Source organism: Cenococcum geophilum (assembly GCF_001692895.1).
Source record: "Cenococcum geophilum 1.58 unplaced genomic scaffold K441scaffold_20, whole genome shotgun sequence".
Lineage (NCBI taxonomy): Eukaryota > Fungi > Ascomycota > Dothideomycetes > Gloniales > Gloniaceae > Cenococcum > Cenococcum geophilum.
The window spans coordinates 2,173,670-2,195,494 of record NW_027137578.1 but is presented as its reverse complement, the minus strand read 5'-3'; the positions used below and the strand labels follow the sequence as shown (position 1 = coordinate 2,195,494).

At 35.8% G+C, this 21,825-nt stretch overlaps 1 protein-coding gene across 1 annotated transcript; it reads left to right on the top strand.

Moving 5' to 3' along the window:
• Positions 1–6,630: 6,630 nt before the first annotated feature.
• K441DRAFT_559814 (uncharacterized protein) lies at positions 6,631–10,583 on the top strand (the record flags this gene model as incomplete). Its single annotated transcript, XM_067643472.1, has 3 exons — positions 6,631–6,723; positions 6,908–6,968; positions 10,522–10,583. Coding segments are annotated over 3 exons (216 nt in total), but the record flags the coding sequence as incomplete, so codon positions are not given.
• Between the last annotated feature and the right edge of the window lie 11,242 nt (positions 10,584–21,825).

Sequence of the window (21,825 nt, the reverse complement as noted above, 5' to 3'; positions counted from 1 at the left end):
GAGCCTGTTCTCTTTTACTTCAAAAGCTGCTATATTAATCTAGCCTAAGCTTTAGAGGTTAGTAGGTAGTATATAGGCGCTAGCGGTCTTTATAGCAATAAGTTAATATAGTAATAGGTTAATAGAGGCGTTATATACCGTAGTAATAAGCTTATTAATTTTAGGAGGTAACTCTAGTTCTATAGTATAAAGCTAGGGTATAGTTAGCTTTATTATAAGTAGTATACCTAGGGCTAAATTTTATACTTTTAGGATTATCTATTATTGGAACTAATTATAGGGGTTATCTTTAAACTAAGGAAGGTCTTATAAGCGGCGTATTAGGCTATTAGGTTTAGTACCTTATACTTTTAGTTTATATATAATTTTAAAGTTAAAACTAAAGAGGAACTTGTTCTAATATACTTAGTATTAGTTTAGCTACTTTATAGTTATAAAGTACTTAAGGTTATAATAGTCTGTAAGAACTTTAGTTAGCTAATTAGGCTTTACTAAGGAGAGTTCTAGTTAGAATTCTTTAAACGCTTATATAATTATAAGGAGTTCTTTATTATAGATCTTATAGTTATACTCTTATAGTATAAGCTTAGATAAGTAAAATACGACTAGGTAAAGGAAACCGTTATTACCTATTTAGGAAAGGACGTCTATATTAATGTGGTCTAAGGAGTTAGTTTTAAGGTAGAGTTATTATCCTAGTATAAAGTAAGCTAGGACAGGTACTTTAGTAAAGGCATTTTTAAGGTCTTAGAACGCCTTCTTATATTTAGGCGTTTAGGTAAAGCGTAGGTGCGTTTTTCTTCCTTTTATAGAAAAGCCCTTTGTTTATATTATTACTATAAGTAGTACTATTATACCTAAAAAGTTATATATAAATTTCTAATAGAAGTTAGCGAAACTAAGGAAGGCTTATACATCCTTAATATAGTTAGGGGCTTACTATTNGGTAATTATATATACCTTCTNNGGGTCTATACGGACACCCTTAGTAGTAATAATTAGTTTAAGGTATTTTACTTCTATAACTAAGAATTCGCATTTTTTTTTAAATTAATATAAAGTCCTATGTCCCTAAGGCGCTATAGGACCTTTTAAATATATTTAGTATACTTAAAGGGGTTATTACTATAAATAAGTATATTATCTAAGTACGTAGAGTAGAAGTTGTTAAGGTAGTCCTATAAGGCGTTATTAATATAGCTTTAGAAGGTGCCTAGGCCGTTATATACGCTAAAGGGCATAATAATATATTTAAATTGGCCGAAGCGTAATGCGAATGTAGTTTTCTATTTATTACCTTCCCGTATTTAGAGATGGTTAAAGGCGGTAATAATGTTAAGCTTAGTATAGATTTTAGCTTAACTAAGCCGCTTAAGGGTCTTATATATAAGCGGTACTAGGTATTAGTTTTTAATTATAATAGTGTTAAGTCCTCTATAGTTAACACAGAATTAAATACCTCTTTTTAGCTTCTTAGCGAGAAGAATAGGGGCGGTTACTAGTAATATGCTAGGACAAATAAATTCTTTATTAAGGTACTTGTTAATATACTTTTTTATAACTAAAAGCTTATCTTTTAATATTAGGTAGGGTCTCTTATAAGGTAGCATTTTTCCTTATTTAATATTAATAGTATAGTTATTAGGTTAATATAGGGGGAATATATCTACGCTCTTTTATAAGTATATATTAGTAAAGTTATAGTACTTCTTAGGGAGGAGCTTACGAAGTTCTTTATTAGTAAGTTCTTTTTTAAGCTTTATAAACTTCTTAAAGTCTAAAGGTAAAAGTCCATAGAGTTCCGTAGAGGCGTTATCTTTTAAAAGATTAACTATATCTATCCTATTACTATAAAGGACGTAGTCCTATTCTTTATTAAGCTTATATAATTATAATTAGGAAGCTATAGTAACGGTCTAGCCTTTTTTATATACTATACGGTAAAAGGCTGGGGCACTTATATAGTAGTAGTTAGTCATAGGTAGGGTAATAAGGGGTTCCTTAGGTTAATATCCTAGGGAGTAAATAAAGGCGGCTAGGCTATACCCTAGGTAAGTCTCTCTATAGTATTTAGAGTTAAAGGTTACTTCTTTCTTCTTCTAGTTAATGGCGGGGTTATATTATTTAAGCTAGTTTATTCTAAGGATAATAGGGTAGTTAGTAAGTAGTATTATATAAGCCTAGAGTTCTTTCTAGTGCCTATTTATATCTAGGTAGAGTTATACTATATAGGTAATCTTTTATATGGTATAATTACTATTAGCGAGTTATAGGGCGCAGGCTTTAGTAAGGGGTAAGGTAAGTAGGTTATAAGTATATACAAATTAGGTATTTATAAATTTATTAGTAGCTCCGCAATTAATTATAAAACGGCTTTTATATTATTTTTTAGCAGTAGTTTCTATTATAGGTAAAACTATCTATTTCCATTTATTTATCTTTATAGAGTTATTTATTAAGTAAGCTAATATATAGATCCCTCCGTTATTAGGGCGTCCTAACCTATAACTTAGGGCTAGGACTTAGCGTTTTCCGTTTCCATATTTAACTCTACTACTATTATTACGTCTTTATCTTATATAGTAGTAGCGCATAGCGATATATTTAGTATTTAGGGTATTAAGTTAGGTATTAGGCGGTAGCTACTAAACCTAGCTATTAGGCAGTTTAGGTTATTATAATAATAGCCTTTTTAATGGTATCTATAGCAGCGTCCTAGTTTTTAGAGTAGCTCGCGCTCTCTATTTAGGAGTTTCTATAGGAAAGTTAGTATAAAGAAATTAATATTAGTTCTAGTAGTACTTAAGGTAGTAGGCGTTAGTGGCTTAGTATATATGGGTTTAGTAGGCCTAGGGAGCTTCTATAGAGAGATCTTTAGGTAAGGGTTAGTAGTAGTAATCTAATTTAGTTATTGTTTAATCTTCTATAGAGCTACTACTATATTATAAATATTGTTATAGTTATAGCTGGCGGCTATGTAACTAAGGCAATAAGTAACTTTTTTAAGGAGGTCCTTTTAGTCTTTAGTATTATCTTAGATAAGGGCTCCGGTATATTTCTAGAATTTAATATAAAATTCGTCGAATAATTTAATAGGGCTTATCTTTAGGGCACGTAGTCTAGCTTAGTTAGTAGCTAGTAGGTTGTAGTTATAATATATTAAATTAAGATTATTAAGGACTTCTTAGTAGGACTACTACTTCTAGGGGCTACTAGTCTCCTATTAGGCGAAGAGTCTATTAAATAGTATACCCTTTATTCGCCCAATAATGTAGCCGATCTTAATATCTTCTATAGGAAAAAGACAGGCGCTTTAAGTTAGTTTCTCGCGGATTTATATCTTCTAGTAGCTATATTCCTTATAGTCTTCCTAAAAGACTAGGGAATTAGAGTAGCGTACATTAGACCCTACGGTAGCAGTTTAGGTCCAATTATTATGGCTTTTATTACTGCTTTGGTAGGGGTTCCTATTAGGTAAAGCTGCTTAGCGCTAGCCCTCTATTAAGCGTTAAGTAGGTAAAGTTACTAGGGGCGTAGAGACTTAGGTGGCGTTATATATAGTAAAGAGGTATCTAGCGTTGTTACGAATATGCTTATTAAGCTAAGATTATAGGTATTTAATTATACCTTCTCTTTTAGTAACTGTCGTAATTAGTGCAATCTCAGCCTTCTTTAACTGTTGGACGTCGCGTTTAGACACGTGGAGGTTATCTTTGGTTTCTTAATATATATTATTAGCGAGCGCCTTATAAGCTTATAGGTCTTAGATAATATCGCAATTTTAGGCAGTACGCATCTTAGCTCGTATAAGCTTTAGGTAATAGTTTTATAGAAGGCGGTAGTATTTATTAGGGTCTTATGCTACCATTTTTATAAACATCTTAGCGTCTTATATTTTGATTTTAATAGGTAGTAGCCCTTCCGTTTACTTATCCGTAGTTATATAGTTAATAAAAGATAAAATATTATTAGTGTGCGTCTCCTTAGGGGTTAAGGCTAGGGCTAATAAATTAGGTTCTCCTAGGGTTAGTTGGCGTCGTAGGTTAGGTATAAATGTTAGGTTATTCTTTAGGTTTAGTATAGTAGCTAGTAAGAGATATTGTCTTACTATTATAGGTTCCTTAAAAGTATAAAGTAAGGTAATTTATAGATACGCTGCTTTTGGCAGCGCCTGCAGTATTATAGAGATATAGAATTGGTTATAGGCTAAGCGTTAGTAGTAAAAAAGGCGTAACGTAATGTTATGGGACGGGGGTAGTGGCTATAAAGTGTATATATTTAAGGAGTCTACAAGACGTTACGCGATTGATCGTAAGGGTTAAGGGCGTAAGGAGGTAATATACCTACGCGTAGCTAACATAAGCTGTACGCGAGGTGTATGTAAGAGCACGGGGCTCTCCTATAGAGGCCCCTATGGTGGGGTTCCGTGACAGGGGAGCCGTATATAAGCTAGAACTCCTACTTACCCTAGCCACCCGCGGAATATAGCCCGTATTTTACCCATAGCTACTACACCTCTATTAGCCTAACCCCTTACCGGGGCAGATATAGCTTAAACCCTTACTAGTACTAATCTAAGACGAGAATAAAGACGAGAACCATAAGGAGTGGACCGTTAAACGAATTATTAAGTCTAAATACTTTAGCAAAGGTAGAGGACGACGGCTCTACTACAGAGCTATATACATAGGATTTAATATAAATTAGCCAAAATGGCAACTATAGGAAGACATTAAAAATATAAAGGATTTAATTAGCGACTTTTACTATATAAACCTATAGAAACTGGGCCTAAGTAGAGACTTTATACCTAATCCTTTATAGGAGCCCTTATAGAGTTAAACCGTTATACATTACCACGTAAGGGTAAATTACCGTTAGATTACCGTTAGATTGCGGTAAAGTGCGATTATATAACCGGAATATTGTTAAGATATTTAGGAACTTTAACCGGCGGTTAAAGTTATCTAATTAGTCGGATTCTTAGATGCCAAGCCCTATTATATAACGTTGTTTTAAGCCTTTAGTAATACCCCCCTTTTCTTCTTTTCTATACCTTAAGTGTCCCTTTTATATATATATAGTAACCACAGCGTCACCGGAGCTCCGCCTCTATAAGAGGGGGGGTAGTATTACGGAATCCTACCGCAGGGGCCTCTATAGGAGAGCCCTATGCTCTTACGTACACCTCGCGTATAGCTTATATCAGCTACGCGTAGGTATATTACCTCCTTACGCCCTCGACCCTTACGATCGATTGTGTAACGTCTTGTAGACTCCTTAAATACATACGCTTTATAGCCACTGCCCCCGTCCCATAACATTAGCCTAGCCGTAGCACTAAAGAACTAGACACGCCCTAACCTAGACAATATTAAATACGCTTATACCATTAATTTTACCTAGTTTTATAAATAAAAAGATATAATAGTAATAAGGATTTATATAGCGGAGCTAGTAAAACTAGTTAAATAAGAAGAGCACTAATAGCTGCTTAAGAAGCTGCCTATAGGCCTAATAGAAGTACTAAACCTATTAAAAAGGTCTTTCTACTAGCTAGTAGAAGGCGACTATATAATAAAGAAAGCCTATAAAGTACTACCCCCCTATTTCTATAACTTTCTTAAAATAAATCTAAAAACTAAGCCTAAGCTTCTACGCCAGAAGATAGTTAATACTAATATTAAAAAATTCCTAAAAGGTAAACTAGGATTAACCCACAAAGATATTTAATAATACCTACTAAAGGAGTTTCGTAAATATATTAAGCACTTCTTCCCTAAAAACGTAGATAAGCTGCCCCCTTACTAACCATAGGACCATAAAATTAAGATTATCCCTAAAAACTAGGCCCTATATTATAAAAATAGACCACTCTTACCTACTAAACTTTGGTGTATAAAGAAATAGATTAATAAGATACTAAATAAGGGTTTTATCTGCGAATCAACCTTACTAGCTACTATATTACTCCTCCTTACTACTGTGGGAGGGTACGACCACTCTTAAATAGGAAAGTCACAGTGCTGTCTGTCTGTCGGTCGGTCGGTCGGTCGGTCGTAATCAATTAGTAGGAAAGCAGTTAGTAGGAAGAAAGGAAAGAATATCTTCTAGTAGGTCGTGATAGAGAGAAGGAGAGAAGCCGAAGGCTTAATATATACAGGAAAATGCCAAGCCACTAAGTAGTGGCCTATTTTACCCCACCATACTATTAAGCCTAGTGGTGGTATATAAATCTACTATAACTACTAAGGCCTAAATATAGTTACTATTAAGAATTGGTACCTACTGCTACTAATTTATAAGACACTTAACGCACTTTATAGTGCTAAGTACTTTACTAAACTTAATATAATTACTACGTTTAACCAGATCCGGATTATAAAGGGCTATAAGTAGCTTACAGCATTTATTACCTAGTTTAGACTTTATAAGATACTAGTTATATTATTTAGCCTCTATAATATACTTACTATATTTTAAAACTATATTAATTATATTTTATATAACGCCTTTAATAACTACTATACTACCTATCTTAATAATATCCTTATCTTTGCTAAAATACGCGCCGAGTATACTAAGTATATAAATAAAGTTATCTAAAGACTTAGTAATACTGGACTTTAGATTAATATTAATAAGTTTAAGTTTTACTCTACTAAAACAAAATACCTTGGCTTAATTATCTCGACTAATAGTATAACTATAAACCCTAAGAAGGTATAGGCCTTATAGAAATAAAAGAACTCGATATTAATTAAAGAACTATAATAATTTCTTAGCTTCGCGAACTTCTACTAATAATTTATCTAAGGCTACTGTAAGGGATATTATTGCGGACACCTTGGGTTGCCCTTAGAACAACCCCTAGACGCCCCTTGGATGGTCGCCGGTTATATACTAGAGGCACGTGCCCGTAGTATATAGTCTCCACAATCCTAGAGGCCTTACCTCCTTAAGGATTCGTCTCTCTTACCCATCTATCCTATTCCAATCGTGTCCTTATAGCCCCCTGTCTACAAGATCCCCTCACATTTAAATCCTTCCTACTCTTTTTTAGAAGGGTAGTTGGCTTTAAGGACCAGATTATTTATTTATATCTTTTGTTAATAACTACTATCCTCCCTTAAAATCTCGCGATAACCTAAATGGAAACTCTACGGATACCTTATAGAAAGCCGTCGCGTAAAGGTAGGAAGGTCCCTCCAATAGTGAGAGATTGCGATAATATAACCCTTTGGGCAAGACGGCCGAATAAGCCCTAATACCCAGATGCTCTAGAAGCTCGAAGACTTTTGCACACCTATGGTCACCACTAAGGAAAACGCAAACACCCTCTATAACGGTCGCAACGCTGCTAAAAAGCAACTGGAACCCCTCTAGCCCTACCCAGGCCAATTAGAAGATTAAGCGCTAGAGGCAACTTTAAGATCTTCCCTTAAGCCAGAAATGCTAAAGGAATATACTAACGCGTCTAACTAGGGAACTAACTAGAACCCTCCCGGAAGACCACCGGCCTATAATTAGCATAGTAGTGGTGTATAAACTGCTTACGAGCTAAGCGGGCCTACCCCTTTAGGTAATCTAAGCTAATTACTAACTTAGGACCTAAGCCTCGTTGGGAAGCCTATACTAGCTACTAGTACTAATACTACCTCTGTAGTAGGAGCCTCCCTAGGCCCAAGTTCGGAAGGTTAAAAGCCCTATACCAATCTCCTTTAAGACGGATATTGGGAAGCTGTCGCAAGGCTCTTAGAAGCCATACAGGAGGAAGCTACTAATAAATATATTAGAACCCTTTAAGGGCAAATCCAGATCTAGTAGGGTCTAATCTAAGCTAGGTAAATTCTTTTATAACCTAGTTAAGGTTAAGGGCTTCTTAGGAGCTACCTAGTACCTACCTAAGGAGGTATAGAAGACTTAGAGAGTTATCTACGCTATAAACGGAAAAAGGATATAGACTGACTAGCTAAGGCCTTTAATAGTTTAGAACTCCGCTACAGACCTAACGCCTAATAGTTAGACGATTAGGTTCGTAAGGTAGACAACTTCTTTAAGATGCTAATAATATAAGATAATACTAAAGAGCGTATACGCTGGATTATTAGCAAGATTAAAGACCGATTGTTAAACCAGATCGCACTTAATTAGCTTAATAAAGAGTAAATTACTATATAGCTATAGCTGCAAACCTTCCTAAAGAAATGGACTTAAGATCCGTATATTATATAATATAATAATATAGAGCTATTCTAGAATGGGATATAGCTAGACCGCTATAACTTCCGCTAGTTTATAAACTTTATGGAAATTTATGCTTAATAGATAGATTTAGAGCCCTTTAAAAATAAGGACGGTAGTATCCGTAAGAAGAAAAAGATCGGGTTTATCTGGGCTAGAATTAAGCTAGCAATTTATGACAAAATAAAGCGCATGGGAGCCCTATCGCGAATCACTATATATATGGATTTTGAACAAGTAGTTCTGAACGCTAAAGACGCGGTAAGGAACTAGACCTCTTTTAATAGAAAGCCGGGGGGTTACTAAAAGCGTAGGCACTTTAGTAGTAATATAGGGCAGACCTAACCTTTAAAGAAGCCGTTCTTAAAGAGAACTTTAGAAGGGTTAAAGTTAGAAACCTTAAATAACGGGAAAGACTCTTGGGGCCAACCTAATACCCGTCTGGCACCTTTACAGAAACACTCTAAGAAGTTAAGAGAAAACTCCGGAGGTAGATCTTATTGGAAAAATAAGTAGGGTAATAACCGTACTAACGATCTAAAAAAAGAAAAGCCCTAGTTACGGACCTTTTCTAGCTATAACTAGGGCAAGATACGGAAGGAGAGACTCTCCGTATTACTATTAAGCTAGAAATAATACTCCCTATGGGTAAGGTATAATAGTTCCAAGCACTATATAATAGCGGCGCCGAAATCAATCTTATATAATATAATTTGGTAAAAGAGCATAAACTTATCCTATTATAAAGGTGGCGGAAACCTATTATAGGCTTTCTAGATAAGTATTAGATTAAGCTATATAGTGCCTATAAGCTTATAGTGTTAGTAGCTAATATACATAACCGCATTAAGGCGGTTGGCCCGCAACCCTTCTAGGCGGCTAACTTTGTAGGTTATAACCTTATCCTTAGATACCCTTAGCTTACGGAAGTAGATCTTAAGATACGCTTTAAGATAGGAGCCTTTAAATAGTGGAACGATAAAGATTCGGAAGGGCGTATATTACTAATAAGCCTAAAGGACATCCTAGAGAATGTAGCCCTAGGCGAAACAGTGTACGCTTTACACCTAAAGAAGTATTAAATTTAACCCTTGTTTGATAGTAAGATGGGTATAAAGCTTAATATAGGTGATAACCCCTTTATAATGGAGACCCTATAGGGAACTGCCGGATAGGTCGCGAAGATATTATAGGGAGGCGGCGATCTTAAGGATCTTATAAGATACTTTAACCGCTATAGGTTACTTTAGCTTAAGTAATATACGGAGAGTATACTACGGCACCTTAAACGCTACGTTAAGGAGTTCCCTACCCTCTATTGGCTACCGCATAAAACGGTTTAATATACGGTGGTAACTATATATAAGCAACCACTATAGCGTATAATGCTGCCTATAAGTATCCTAAGGGAGCTCCGGGACCTACCTAATAATAACGCGGAGGATAAACGCGACCCCAATTTGTCAAATATTCTAGCAGGCCTAAGGGACTTACTAAGGGTATTTTTAGGCAGGAGAGCTAAAGTCCTACCGTAGAACTCGGAGTATAATTATATAATTAATCTAGAAGAAGGCAAATAACCGCTAAACCTTTTTATCTATAACCTCTCGCGCAAAGAGCTTAAGATCCTATAAAAGTATCTTAATAGCTTATTAGAAAAGGGATAGATCCGGCCTAGTAAGTCGCCGTTAGGCGCACTAATCCTTTTTATCCTAAAACCAGATAGAACTATAAGGCTATACGTAGACTATCGCGGTCTTAATAAGATTACAATTAAGAACCGTTACCTACTACTACTAGTTAGTGAAATGCTAGATTAACTATCTAGGGCGAAGATCTTTACGAAGTTGGATCTATAAGACGCCTATTATAGGCTCCGTATTAAAGAAGGGGATAAGTAAAAGACCGCTTTTAAGACCTAATACGGCCACTTTAAGTATCTAGTAATGCCTTTTAGGCTAGCTAATACGCCTGCGACATTCTAATCGTATATTTATAAAGCCTTAGGGGGACTAGTTAACCGCACATGCGTTATTTATTTAGATAATATCTTAATTTACTTAGAAGATAAGGATTAACACGAGTAATACGTCCGCGAAGTGCTGGAACGTTTGGATAATTAGGGCCTCTACGCCAAAGCGTTAAAGTATATCTTTAACACTAAGCAGGTTAAGTTCCTAGGTTATATTGTAACGCTTATAGGTGTAGTTATGGACCTAGTACGGGTACAGATAATCTAGAAGTGGCCGGAGCTAGAGAGCTACTAGGATATTTAAGTATTCCTAGGCTTTGCCAATTTCTATAGGCGCTTTATTTATAACTACTCGGACGTTGCCTAATACCTATTTAACTATATTACGGAAGCTTTTTAAGACCTAACCTAAGGAGCAAAAAGCTTAAAGGCGGCAAGAAAGAAAACTAAAAAGGGACTAACTAAATAGTATAAGCTATAGTTATGGCCCGGAAAGGTTTAGGAGGCCTTTTAGAAACTTCGCGTAAAGTTTACGGAAGCTTTATTACTACGGCATTTCAACCTAGATTAGCCATTAATAATGATAACTAATATATTAAATTTTGCCCTTACTAGTATCCTGTTATAATCTAATAGGCATCTAAACGCTACCTAGCTCCATTAGAGACCAGTAGCATTTTATAGTAGAAAATTCCAAAGACCTAAAGTTAGGTATTATACCCACAATAAGGAACTGCTGGCTATAGTTAACTACTTTAAATAGTGGCGATATTACCTTGAGCACGCGAGCTATACCACTTATATACTCTTAGATCACTATAATCTACGCTACTTTATAACTACGAAGAAGCTTATACCTTAATAAGCTAGATAGGCAGAGGAGCTCGCGCGATTTAATTTTAAGATTAAATATAAGCTAGGGGAAAATAACCCTGCTAATAAACCGTTATAACGGCTAGACTATACCAAAGGCTTTAAAACGGGAGAAGGAAAACAGATAATAGATATCTTACTCCCTATATTATAGAACAAGCTCTAGGTATAGAATGCTTAAGTACCTATAGCTTTATATACTAAGTCTTAGGCGGTATAAGCCCTATTAGTTTCTACTAACGTTCTGGCTAGTACCCGGTCCGTTACCGATAAGGGTCTAAATATACCTAGATAGGACGTCCCTAATACATTCTTAGAACCTAGTAATACACTATCCCTAATTACTAAGCTATCCCCTTAAACTAATAGCGAAGCTATAGAGCAATTAGAACTCAGAGCCCTATAATAACTAAAGGACTTTAACCTTATAGTGGCCTTCCTAACGCACGCGTATTAAAGAGTTGTAAAATCTATGGTACCATCTAGTCTTGTACTTAGAGTAGTATAGGACAAAACAGCTTTTACCCAGAAACCATCCAAAGGGTTAACGGATTTTATCCATAAGGTGCAACGGAGGGATACTTCCTATACTATTCTTAATGCGGAAGTAGACCGGAAACGTAATAAAAAGAAAGCTACTAGGCGCTACTATTAGGAACTAGACCCAATGGGCCTACTACGTAAAGGTAGTAAGGTTTGGGTACTATAAAAAGCAAATCTATAACAGAAGATTCTTATAAAGAATTACAATAATCCCCTAAGCGGCCACTATGGTCAAGCAAAGACAGTAGAATTACTTTAGCGCAAATACTATTGGCTAAGGCTTAATCAGGAAGCAAAGGAGTATATTAGCTATTATAAGAAGTGTTAAGTATATAAGATCNNNAGGCACAAGCNATAGGGTNTACTTAAATTAGTTCCCCCCGCTAGTAAGCTATAGTAATATTACGCCATAGACTTTATTANNGATCTCCCNCNATCTAAAGATAGCTAAGNATAAATATANAATTNGGTNCTTATACTTATTAATAGGTTTTTAAAGTACGTCTAATACCTTCCCGTTAATAAGACAATTAATATATAAAAGCTCACTAACCTAATTAAGGAGAAATGCTTTCTTAAAGTAAATTAGCCGCACTCTATTATTACTAATAGGGGCAGCGTCTTTACAAGCTAGTACTAGTCGGATCTATACTTCTATTTAAAGATAGACCACTATTATAGTACAGCTTTTCACCTACAGACGGATAGGCAAATAAAACGCTAGAACTAGGAACTGGAGTCTTACCTATAGATGTATTTAAACTACTAGTAAGATAACTAGTGCGAGCTACTTCCGTATACGGAGTACGCTTATAATTTAAAGTAATATATATTATATAAGTATGCACCAATCCAGATTGCCTATAGTGTTTAACTATTTGGGTTTAATAGTATACCTAATAATTACTAGCTAAAGCCGTATAATCAGTTATAGGATCCTACTGGAAAGTCTAAGGACATCTACTAGAGAGTATAAGGATATTTTTAGAAATGGGAGGAGTAATAGAAGTATGCGAAGCAGAGCCTACAAGATACCTAAGAGTAGTAGAGACTTTAGTATAACCGTAAGCACTAGGATAAGTATTTCGGAGTAGGCAATAAGGTTCTATTATGTTTAACGAATATTAAAACCTGTTAACTATTAAAGAAGCTTAATATAAGATACCTAGGTCCCTTCTAAGTTAAAGAACGAATTGGTAAGCTAGCCTATTGTCTCTAGCTACCCCTATCTATAGCCCGTATGTATTTAGTGTTTTATATAAACCTACTGGAGCTATAGCATAGACTACCGCTAGAAAAGAACTTCCGTCTAGGCCCAATTAAACACCCTAAGGTAGTAGGCGAGTGGTATAAGGTTAAAGCTATACTATGCTATAAGTCTGTTAAGAATAAGCTTTAATTTAAAGTTAAATGGCTAGGCTAGCCTATTAAGGACTCTATATGGGAACCAGAGGATCACCTTAATTATTACGAAGATATTCTAAAAGAATATTAGGACCAAGGTCTATAATCTGCAAATTATAGAAAGCACTCTAATACTATAGTGTTATCGCAACCTATAAAGAAAACTCGCGAAAAGAGTAAATAGGTTAAATCGAATATAGAATAGACAAGCTCCGGAAACTATAAGGATTAGGGCTATATAGCCTAAGGTAGGACAGGTCCTTAGCCTTTTCACGTATATAGCATAGAGTTAATAGGGCATTTTGCTAGAATTGCATTCCCATTCATTAATCTATACCAGGAACATTATTCCTAGGGCTCCTAAGCCCTTTTTAAAAGCCTTCTAAGGCCTTCCCAAGCACCTAATTAAGGTCCTTAATTGCTACTATGTATAAGAACGAATCCTAAAAGTCTAAACCATAAATGCCTAATCTGAAAAGCCACTACGCCCCATCATTATCAGGAGTAGGATCAGTATCCATCAGGCCACTAAGTAATGGCTAACGAAAATGGGATCTAGATGCCTTAGTAGGTGTACGAGTAGGTATAAAAATAGGGGTAGGACGATAAGGTATAGCTAAAGCAAAGACTCTTAAACGTTTAACACCAATATTAGGTTTAAACCAATACCAACAAAGCTCTTGCGGCGTAAGCTTATAGTTAATAAAGACACGCTTAAGCCTAGAATAAATAGAGACGTTAGCTAGCTAGTATAGTCCAGAACCACTAAGACCTTACTACGGCAACCGTTAGTTACCTATCTACTAGGTACCTAAAGGGTAACCTACTTAATACCGCATTATGTTATGCTCTTTTAAAACTTAACGCGTATGCGTAAACTCCTTCCTATAATAGACGGCAACCTTCTTCTCATTACCCCTATCTCTTACCCTATCCTTAGTATACCAACCTTACTCTCACATCAGGCGTTGCTGGCTGGCTTATTAGAAATTATAGGCAGTATAGATGGCCGTAGCATAGTCTTAAATTCGGCTAAGTTATTTAGCATTTGCGCTAGAATAAGAGAGAGCCCGGGCGATGTAGTAGTTAAGGACATTAAAGAAACGTCGCTACTTAGGCCCAGGCTATTATTAAAGCTTAAAGTCAGCAATAGAAATCTATTAAGGATAGAAAAACTCACCTTAACGTAACTGCCGCTCTTAGTACGTATGCATTAATTACAAAAACTAAAGGTATTAGATCTGACGTAGTGCGTCTTATTACAAGCCTCCAGAATCCTGTTATTAGATTTCTAGTCTTTTAAAGACGTGCAGGCAAAATTATTTAGGTAGGACTAGCACTAGTTGCGGGTTAGCGGGGGTTAGGGTTCTATATATAAAGGTAGGGCCAGGATACGCTATGGAATTTACTTAAAAGAGCAGTTAGTAGGAGAACGAAGAGGCATATTAAATTATTAATAATAAAAAAGAAAATCTTAATAATATATTAAAGATACGTCCAAAATTAGACGACGGTTAATGGCGAGAAGTAAGGTGTTTAAGAAAAGGAGCAGCTCGATAAGCAAGGTGTCTTTATACTTTACCTTCTAATACCCTTTTAGTAAATAACCGCAACCTTGCTAATATAACTCCGTTATAATAGCGCTATTTAGAAGAAAGAAAACACGCGTATAAGTTATTTAACCATCACTTCCTTATAAAAACTAACTACGCGGCCGGGGGAAGGCAATTAAAACGTTAAATCAAAGACGTATATAGGTTAAATTAGACCTAAAATAATACCACAGTATTAAAGAATAACGTTATAAACGTTCTTAACAATTATATAATAGCTATAATTACTATCGCAAAATGTCCCTATTTGCTAGGTAGTAGAGCTACGCCAAATATACGGCACAGGACCACTAGATTTAAAACTATATATACTAAATCTTAAGAGATAAGTCTCTTTAATTAACTAATTAATACCTTAACCGTATCTAATAACCTAAGGGCAAATGCGGAAGTAATGTGTTAGTAACGTAGGGGATTATAAGAAAAGGATTATAGACCACATCTTAATAGTTAAAGACGACGGTAAGCTAAGGCTCTGTACGTTAAATCCTATACCAAAGGTTCTACGGAACTATACTGGAATACTAAATTACCTATAATACTTGTAATTAATTGCAGACTGGTATAAAGGCTTAGAAGCAGAGTTATATAAAAATCCCTATGTTAGCCTAGGTAGTCACCGGTATGCTTCTAGTAGGCTTCTAATAGGTCTCCTAGCAATCCTCGCGTCTTTTCTCTAGTTATATTTTTTCCTTATTAAGGTTTTTTAGGAGTTTAAAACAGGGGTTAGATAGATAGATAATATATAGCGGCATGCCAACACCTCTCTAATATCTCTCCGAACCTCTTCTAGGACAAGCCCTTATAATCTCCCTACTGTAAGGTAATAGCGATTAGGGGCCAACCGCAAGAAGGGGGGGGGCAATGTAAGGGATATTATTGCGGACACCTCGGGTTGCCCTCAGGACAACCCCCGGACGCCCCTCGGATAGTCGCCGGTCACGTGCCGGAGGCACGTGCCCGTAGTATATAGTCTCCACAATCCCAGAGGCCTTACCTCCTCAAGGATTCGTCTCTCTCACCAATCTATCCTATTCCAATCGTGTCCTTATAGCCCCCTGTCTACAAGATCCCCTCACAGCTACTCTGCCATCGCTATACTTATAATAAAACTCCTAAAGAAGGATATTAAATGGCTATAGGGACTAGAATAAGCTAAATCGTTTAAGGCCCTTAAGGGAGCCTTTACCTTAGCACCAGTACTAGCATACTATAACTATGCTCCTCCGTCGTCGTCGCTATGGCGTCGCCGGCTATATAGCCCCTAAAGACACGTCACCAGACGCCAAATACCAGACGCATCATAAACTCTACTACAACCAGTCTACAGCCATCACGCTGCAGACGATCTCTACCACAACCAGTCTGCAGCCATCAAGCTGCAGACGACCTCCGCAACCTGTCTACAGCCATCGAGCTGCAGACGACCTCTACCATCACCTGTCTACAGCCATCGAGCNGCAGACGACCTCCACCATCACCTGTCTACAGCCATCGAGCTGCAGACGACCTCCACCATCACCTGTCTACAGCCATCGAGCTGCAGACGACCTCCACCGCAACCTGTCTACGGCCATCGCGCTGCAGACCTCTACCGCAACCTGTCTACAACCATCGCGCTGCGGACGACCTCTACCGCAACCTGTCTACGGCCATCGAGCTGCAGACGACCTCTTCCACAACCTGTTTACGGCCATCGAGCTATAGACGACCTCTACCACAACCTATCTACAGCCGTCGCGCTGCAGACAACCTCCGTAACCTGTCTACGGCCATCGCGCTACGGACAACCTCTACTACAACCACCACTACTACCGCTACAATATACTATACAACACCGCACTATAGGCGTACCGCAGATGCGCAGATAGGGTAGCTACAGCAGGGGGGAAAGGGGGCCGGCCCGTGTTACTTTAGTATGTAAAATATAAGGTGTATAGGCGAATTGGTGTTTATAACCTATATAAGATAACGTTGTGAAAATTTTTCCTTCTAGGGTGGGTTTATGTAGCAAGGTTTGCCCTTATAAAATACCCGTTTTCTAGAACATAAATCTAGGATTAATAGCCTACTTTTGGGGAGAGTAGCTATTAATTACTAATTCCCTACCTATTCTTAAGCAAGGAGAAGAAATAGGTTATATTACCAAAAAAAGTCGTATAGGAATAACTGGTAGTTATCTCTAAGCTGGCAAACTATATAAAGCCCTTTGTTTTTATATGCAAAAATGTTACTAAATCTATCTTTTAGAGCGCTTTTTCTACTCTAGGAATGGTAGAATATAGTAGAAATAGATAAAAGAGTTAGGATTTCTTTATTTCCTTGGTGTAAACTAAATATTAGAGAGCAAAATACCAGGATAAAACTCCCCTAGCATCTAAAACGGGCTAGAGTGTCCACTTAGTTACTAGTATATGTTAAGCTGCCCTAAGGGATTCATGTATATAGGACTATAGCGCCATAGCCTAGAGGCTGCATGCGCAGTATTGTACGTAGTATAATACAATGGATAATAAAAAAAATACTATAACTATATAAAGAAAATAGTAGTAAAGATAAACGTATTAAATTAGGCTTCTAATAGAGTCCTTTCCCAGTATAATAATAACGGTAAATTAAAACTGGTTGCATTCTTCTCTATAAATCACTCTACGCTAAAGTATAACTATAAGATCTATAATAAAGAACTCTTAACTATTATTAAGGCTTTAGAGGAATAGCTTTTTAAGCTATAAGGGACTAAGGAGCTGTTTAAAATTATTACCGACTATAAAAACCTACAAACGTTTATAACTACTAAGTAGCTAAATTAGCGCCAAGTCTAGTAAGTAAAGTTCCTTTTATAGTTTAACTTTATAATTATATATAGACCTAATAGTAAAGCTACGCTCCCTAACGCCTTAAGCTAGCTATTAGAAATAAGGCCTAAGGATACTAATAATAAAGGCCTCCGCTACTAAGCCTAAGGGCACGTTCGGTTGCAAATCGCCTCCATATCATAATCTGTTCAATCCGTGCGCCTTTTAGTGTCGCCCGTTTTGTAATTAGTGGCGGCTACCACCGTAGCTTATTTGAATCTGTAATTGAGTCGATTGTTCGGTTGCAGCTCCAGAATGAGGCTCCATATTTAACGTTGGTGAGTAATTCGAATGAGCCCCTCTCTGCCACCAGGCCTCTATCGCGACTCCCTACTTTAGTGTAGCAATAGAGCCTCCTCCTCAACCAACGCCCTCTCTGCAATTGACGTTTTCTACATCTTTGCCCGCCTCCCGTAGGAGCTGTAGTAGAGCTATAATAATGCCCGCGACGCCTTAAAACAAGCTTATCGTGATCACGAAGGCTAGAATAATAATATTATATAAGGTATATAAATGCAACGGTAGTATCGCCATTAGGGTGTTTGGAGTCGCCATATTATAAGAAGTCGTTACTTTGGCGCGTATACAAGGGCTCCAGATTAATATGGAATATGGAACCGGAGCTCGAAGCTCTATATTGAAACGGTGCCAAGAACCTCATTACAACTACTGTATATAGTATAGCTTGCAAATTTGACGCGCTTACCGATATGGAGGAGCTCCATATTCAAAAGTCGTCAGATTTACCGAACAACACCCTCATATTCATATTTGAGCTCCATTTCCGTTACAATATGGAGCTGCAACCGAACATGCCCTAAGTTATTATACCGCCCTAGAAAGTTAACTTTATAATCTTAAAAGAATTACTATATAAGTCCTATAACTATAATAATATAAAGTTTATAGCCGCTCTAAACCCTAAAATAGCTAAAAGGTTACTAGATAAGTTAATCTAGTTAGAATACTGGGAAAATAAACATATAAAAGATATAGTGGCGGCCCTATATAATTATAAAGCTCACTAATAGCTAAAGAAGATTAGGAAGTTACTCTATTATAATAAGTTAGAATATAGTATTATTAACAAACAGATCTACTTCCGCTAACGTCTCTTTATTCCTAACGCCCTAGACCTTTACCTAAAAGTTATTTATTACTCTTATAGTAGCGGCCCCGCTAATTACCCTAGCTAGGTTAAAACCCTTAACCTCTTAAACCAAACATACTAGTAGCTAGAAATCTCCTAATTTATAGCTACCTTCGTTAAAAACTATGCCCTATACTTTTATATTAAGACCCCCTATTCTACTTTACCTAGTTTTTTAAAGCTACTAAAACTACCCGCTCGCCTATAAACCAATATTTTAATTAACTATATTATAACGCTACTAGTATACTAACGCTATAGTAAGGTATATAAATATATCCTTATTATTATAGACCGCCTAACTAAAACATAATACTTTATTTTAGTAATAGGACTTTTAATAAAGGAGCTAGTTAACGGCTTTATTAATAACGTATATAAGCTCTATAGTATACTAAGTACAATTATCTCTAATTACGGTATATAATTTATTAGCGACTTCTAGTAACGATTAAGTAAACGCCTTAAGATAACCTTAAAACTAAGCTTAGCCTAGTACCTAAAAATAGACGGCTAAACTAAAATTATTAACGCTACTATAAATAAGTACCTCTGTACTTTTGTTAGCTTTATATAAAATAACTAGGTTAACTATCTACTACTTACTAAGTTTACTACAAATAACTAAATTAATAAGAGTATAGGCATTTCCCTATTTTTTGTAAACTATAGCTTTAACCCTCGCCTCAGAATTAAGCCTACTAGCCCCTACTTACTAACACTATTAGTATAAGTAAAGAAGGAGTTCTTTTACGTAGACTCTATAGCCAACCGCTTTAAGCGGATATTAATATAGCTTAAGGCCCTAGCCCGGATTTTATAGTAACGCTATAAAGATAATNCTAATACCNNTAGGGANNAGAGCGNGTTATTNTANNAAGGNNATATAGTTATAGTTAGCTTAGAAAATATAAAGATAAATAGACCTAAGAAGAAATAGGACGATAAATAGGACGGCCTATACCCTATACTTGCAGTATATTAAAGGGTAGTTATAGTAAACCTCCTAGACTATATCTAAGTAAATAAATCCTTCTATATATATAAGGTCCGCCTTTAGGCTACTAAAAAGATCCTTAGCTAAGCAAATATTAATACTATAGAGCGCCGTAATATATAAGGATAGGTAGTAAAGAGAGATAATAATAGTAATATAGAAGATAAATAAAAGTTTAAGAAAATCCTTAATATATATAATAAAGACCCCTAAGGCCTAAGTTATAAGATTAAATAGAAATATTATAAGGATATAACCTAGTAACTAAAAAAAGACCTAAAGGGTTGTAAACAAGCTATATAGCGCTTTTATAAGCAATACCCTAAGAAGCTAGGACCCCTAAACTAGGTATAAGATAAGAAAAAGCCACGCTAAGGTTATAGCCGACTACTATATTAAAATTTGTGGTGGTTAAAATGTTATAAAACTTTAACTAGTGGTTAAAGTTATCTAATTAGCTAGATTCTTGCTAAGAAACGCTACGCGGATTAATTTAGGTAGCGGTATAGAGTTCTACTAACCTTACTTACTAAACTAACTAATTAGGATTTTCTATGCCCGGTATAGAAAATCGCTATTAGCTTAGTTAAGGGCGGTAAGCGGAACTAATATCTTTATGGTAAAAATTAGACGACCCTATATACTACCTATTTTAGAGTTATTTATTTAGTTTAGGGACTAAACTATCTAGGGGAAAAGAGTACTATTACGGCAATAACCTAACGTATACTATTTTATACTATCCTATACTATTTCCTACTATTAGCTAGCCTACTACTAGTGCCTTAGCGGCCGGCACTACTATTTATATACAATACCCCCTTTCTACCTTCTTCCTCTCTTTATACTATAACATAGTTATTTAATCTACTTTATTGTAGTATTGTAATATAAGTAAAGCTGAGGTCTTTATAAAGCTTAATATCCGCTAGGCCTTCTACTAAATTAAAATAAACCCTAGGTTTAAAGATTTTATTATATTTTAAACCTATTATAAAATGTATAAATATAAGGTACTTCCTTTTAGATTAACTAACAGACTAGCTATATACTAGCGGTATATAAACAATATACTCTTTAACTACCTTAACAACTTCTATACAGCCTATTTAGATAATATTATAATTTACTTTAAGAATAAGCTAGAATATAAGGAGTATATTTATAAAGTTATATAACGGCTCCGCAAGGCTAGCCTGTTAGCGACTTAGTTAATTAAGGCACGAGTATAGTAGAAGGGTCGCGCAAGCCTATATAATTGGATTGTCTATAAACAAGGATCTAAAGCTAAAGAAAGGAAAAGAGATAGAGGGTGGCGTCGCTTAACGTTATATACAATCCTCTAGTCACATAATAGCAATTATCTAAAACTGTATAAAACTATCTGCAACTATTTACGACTGTCTATAACTATCCGCTATAATCTACTAATATCTATTAGCTACAATCTACCAGTTTCTACCAGCGCCGTAATATTACCCCCCCCCCCTTTAAGAAAGCCTGCCCTTAGGCTTTATACGTTTAAATTATATCTATAGGGTATTTTTATCTTTATGCTTAATAGGCAGCTTATTATCTTCGCTATTTTAGCACTCTATTTACTTATTAAGGTACTTTAGGGGTCTGGGTTTATTAGGGTAACAACTATAGAACTTCTAAAGCTTACAGGGACTACTTATAAAGTTCTATATAGGGTGCTAAGTGGGGTTTAGGTTGTACCCTTTCTAACTAACACGATATTTTATCGTTCCCCTTATAAGCTTATAGGCCAGTATTTCTTTAATTTTTTATTTATTGTTACCATTAACTTAAATTGGTAGGGGAGGTTTATTCTTTTATCTAGGTAATAGGTTATTTATAGCTTTCTATAGTTTATCTAAAGAAAAAATAGGGTAAACCTTAATTAAATCTAGGAGGTTTACTTTATATAAGTTGCCTATCTTTTTAAAAACCTTATACAGTCTCGCTATCTAATAGTCTAGTTTACGGCTAGGTCGTTCCATTTTTTAGTTCTTTATTATAACCTAGACTATATCTCTTACGGTAAAGTTAGGCTCTCGCCTATGCTTATTCGCCTACTATTATATTAATATCTAGGCCTTTTCTAGATTCGTATAGGCTACCATCTAGGATTTTTTTTAAGCGCTTGGCGTACTGCTGGGCTTCCTTAT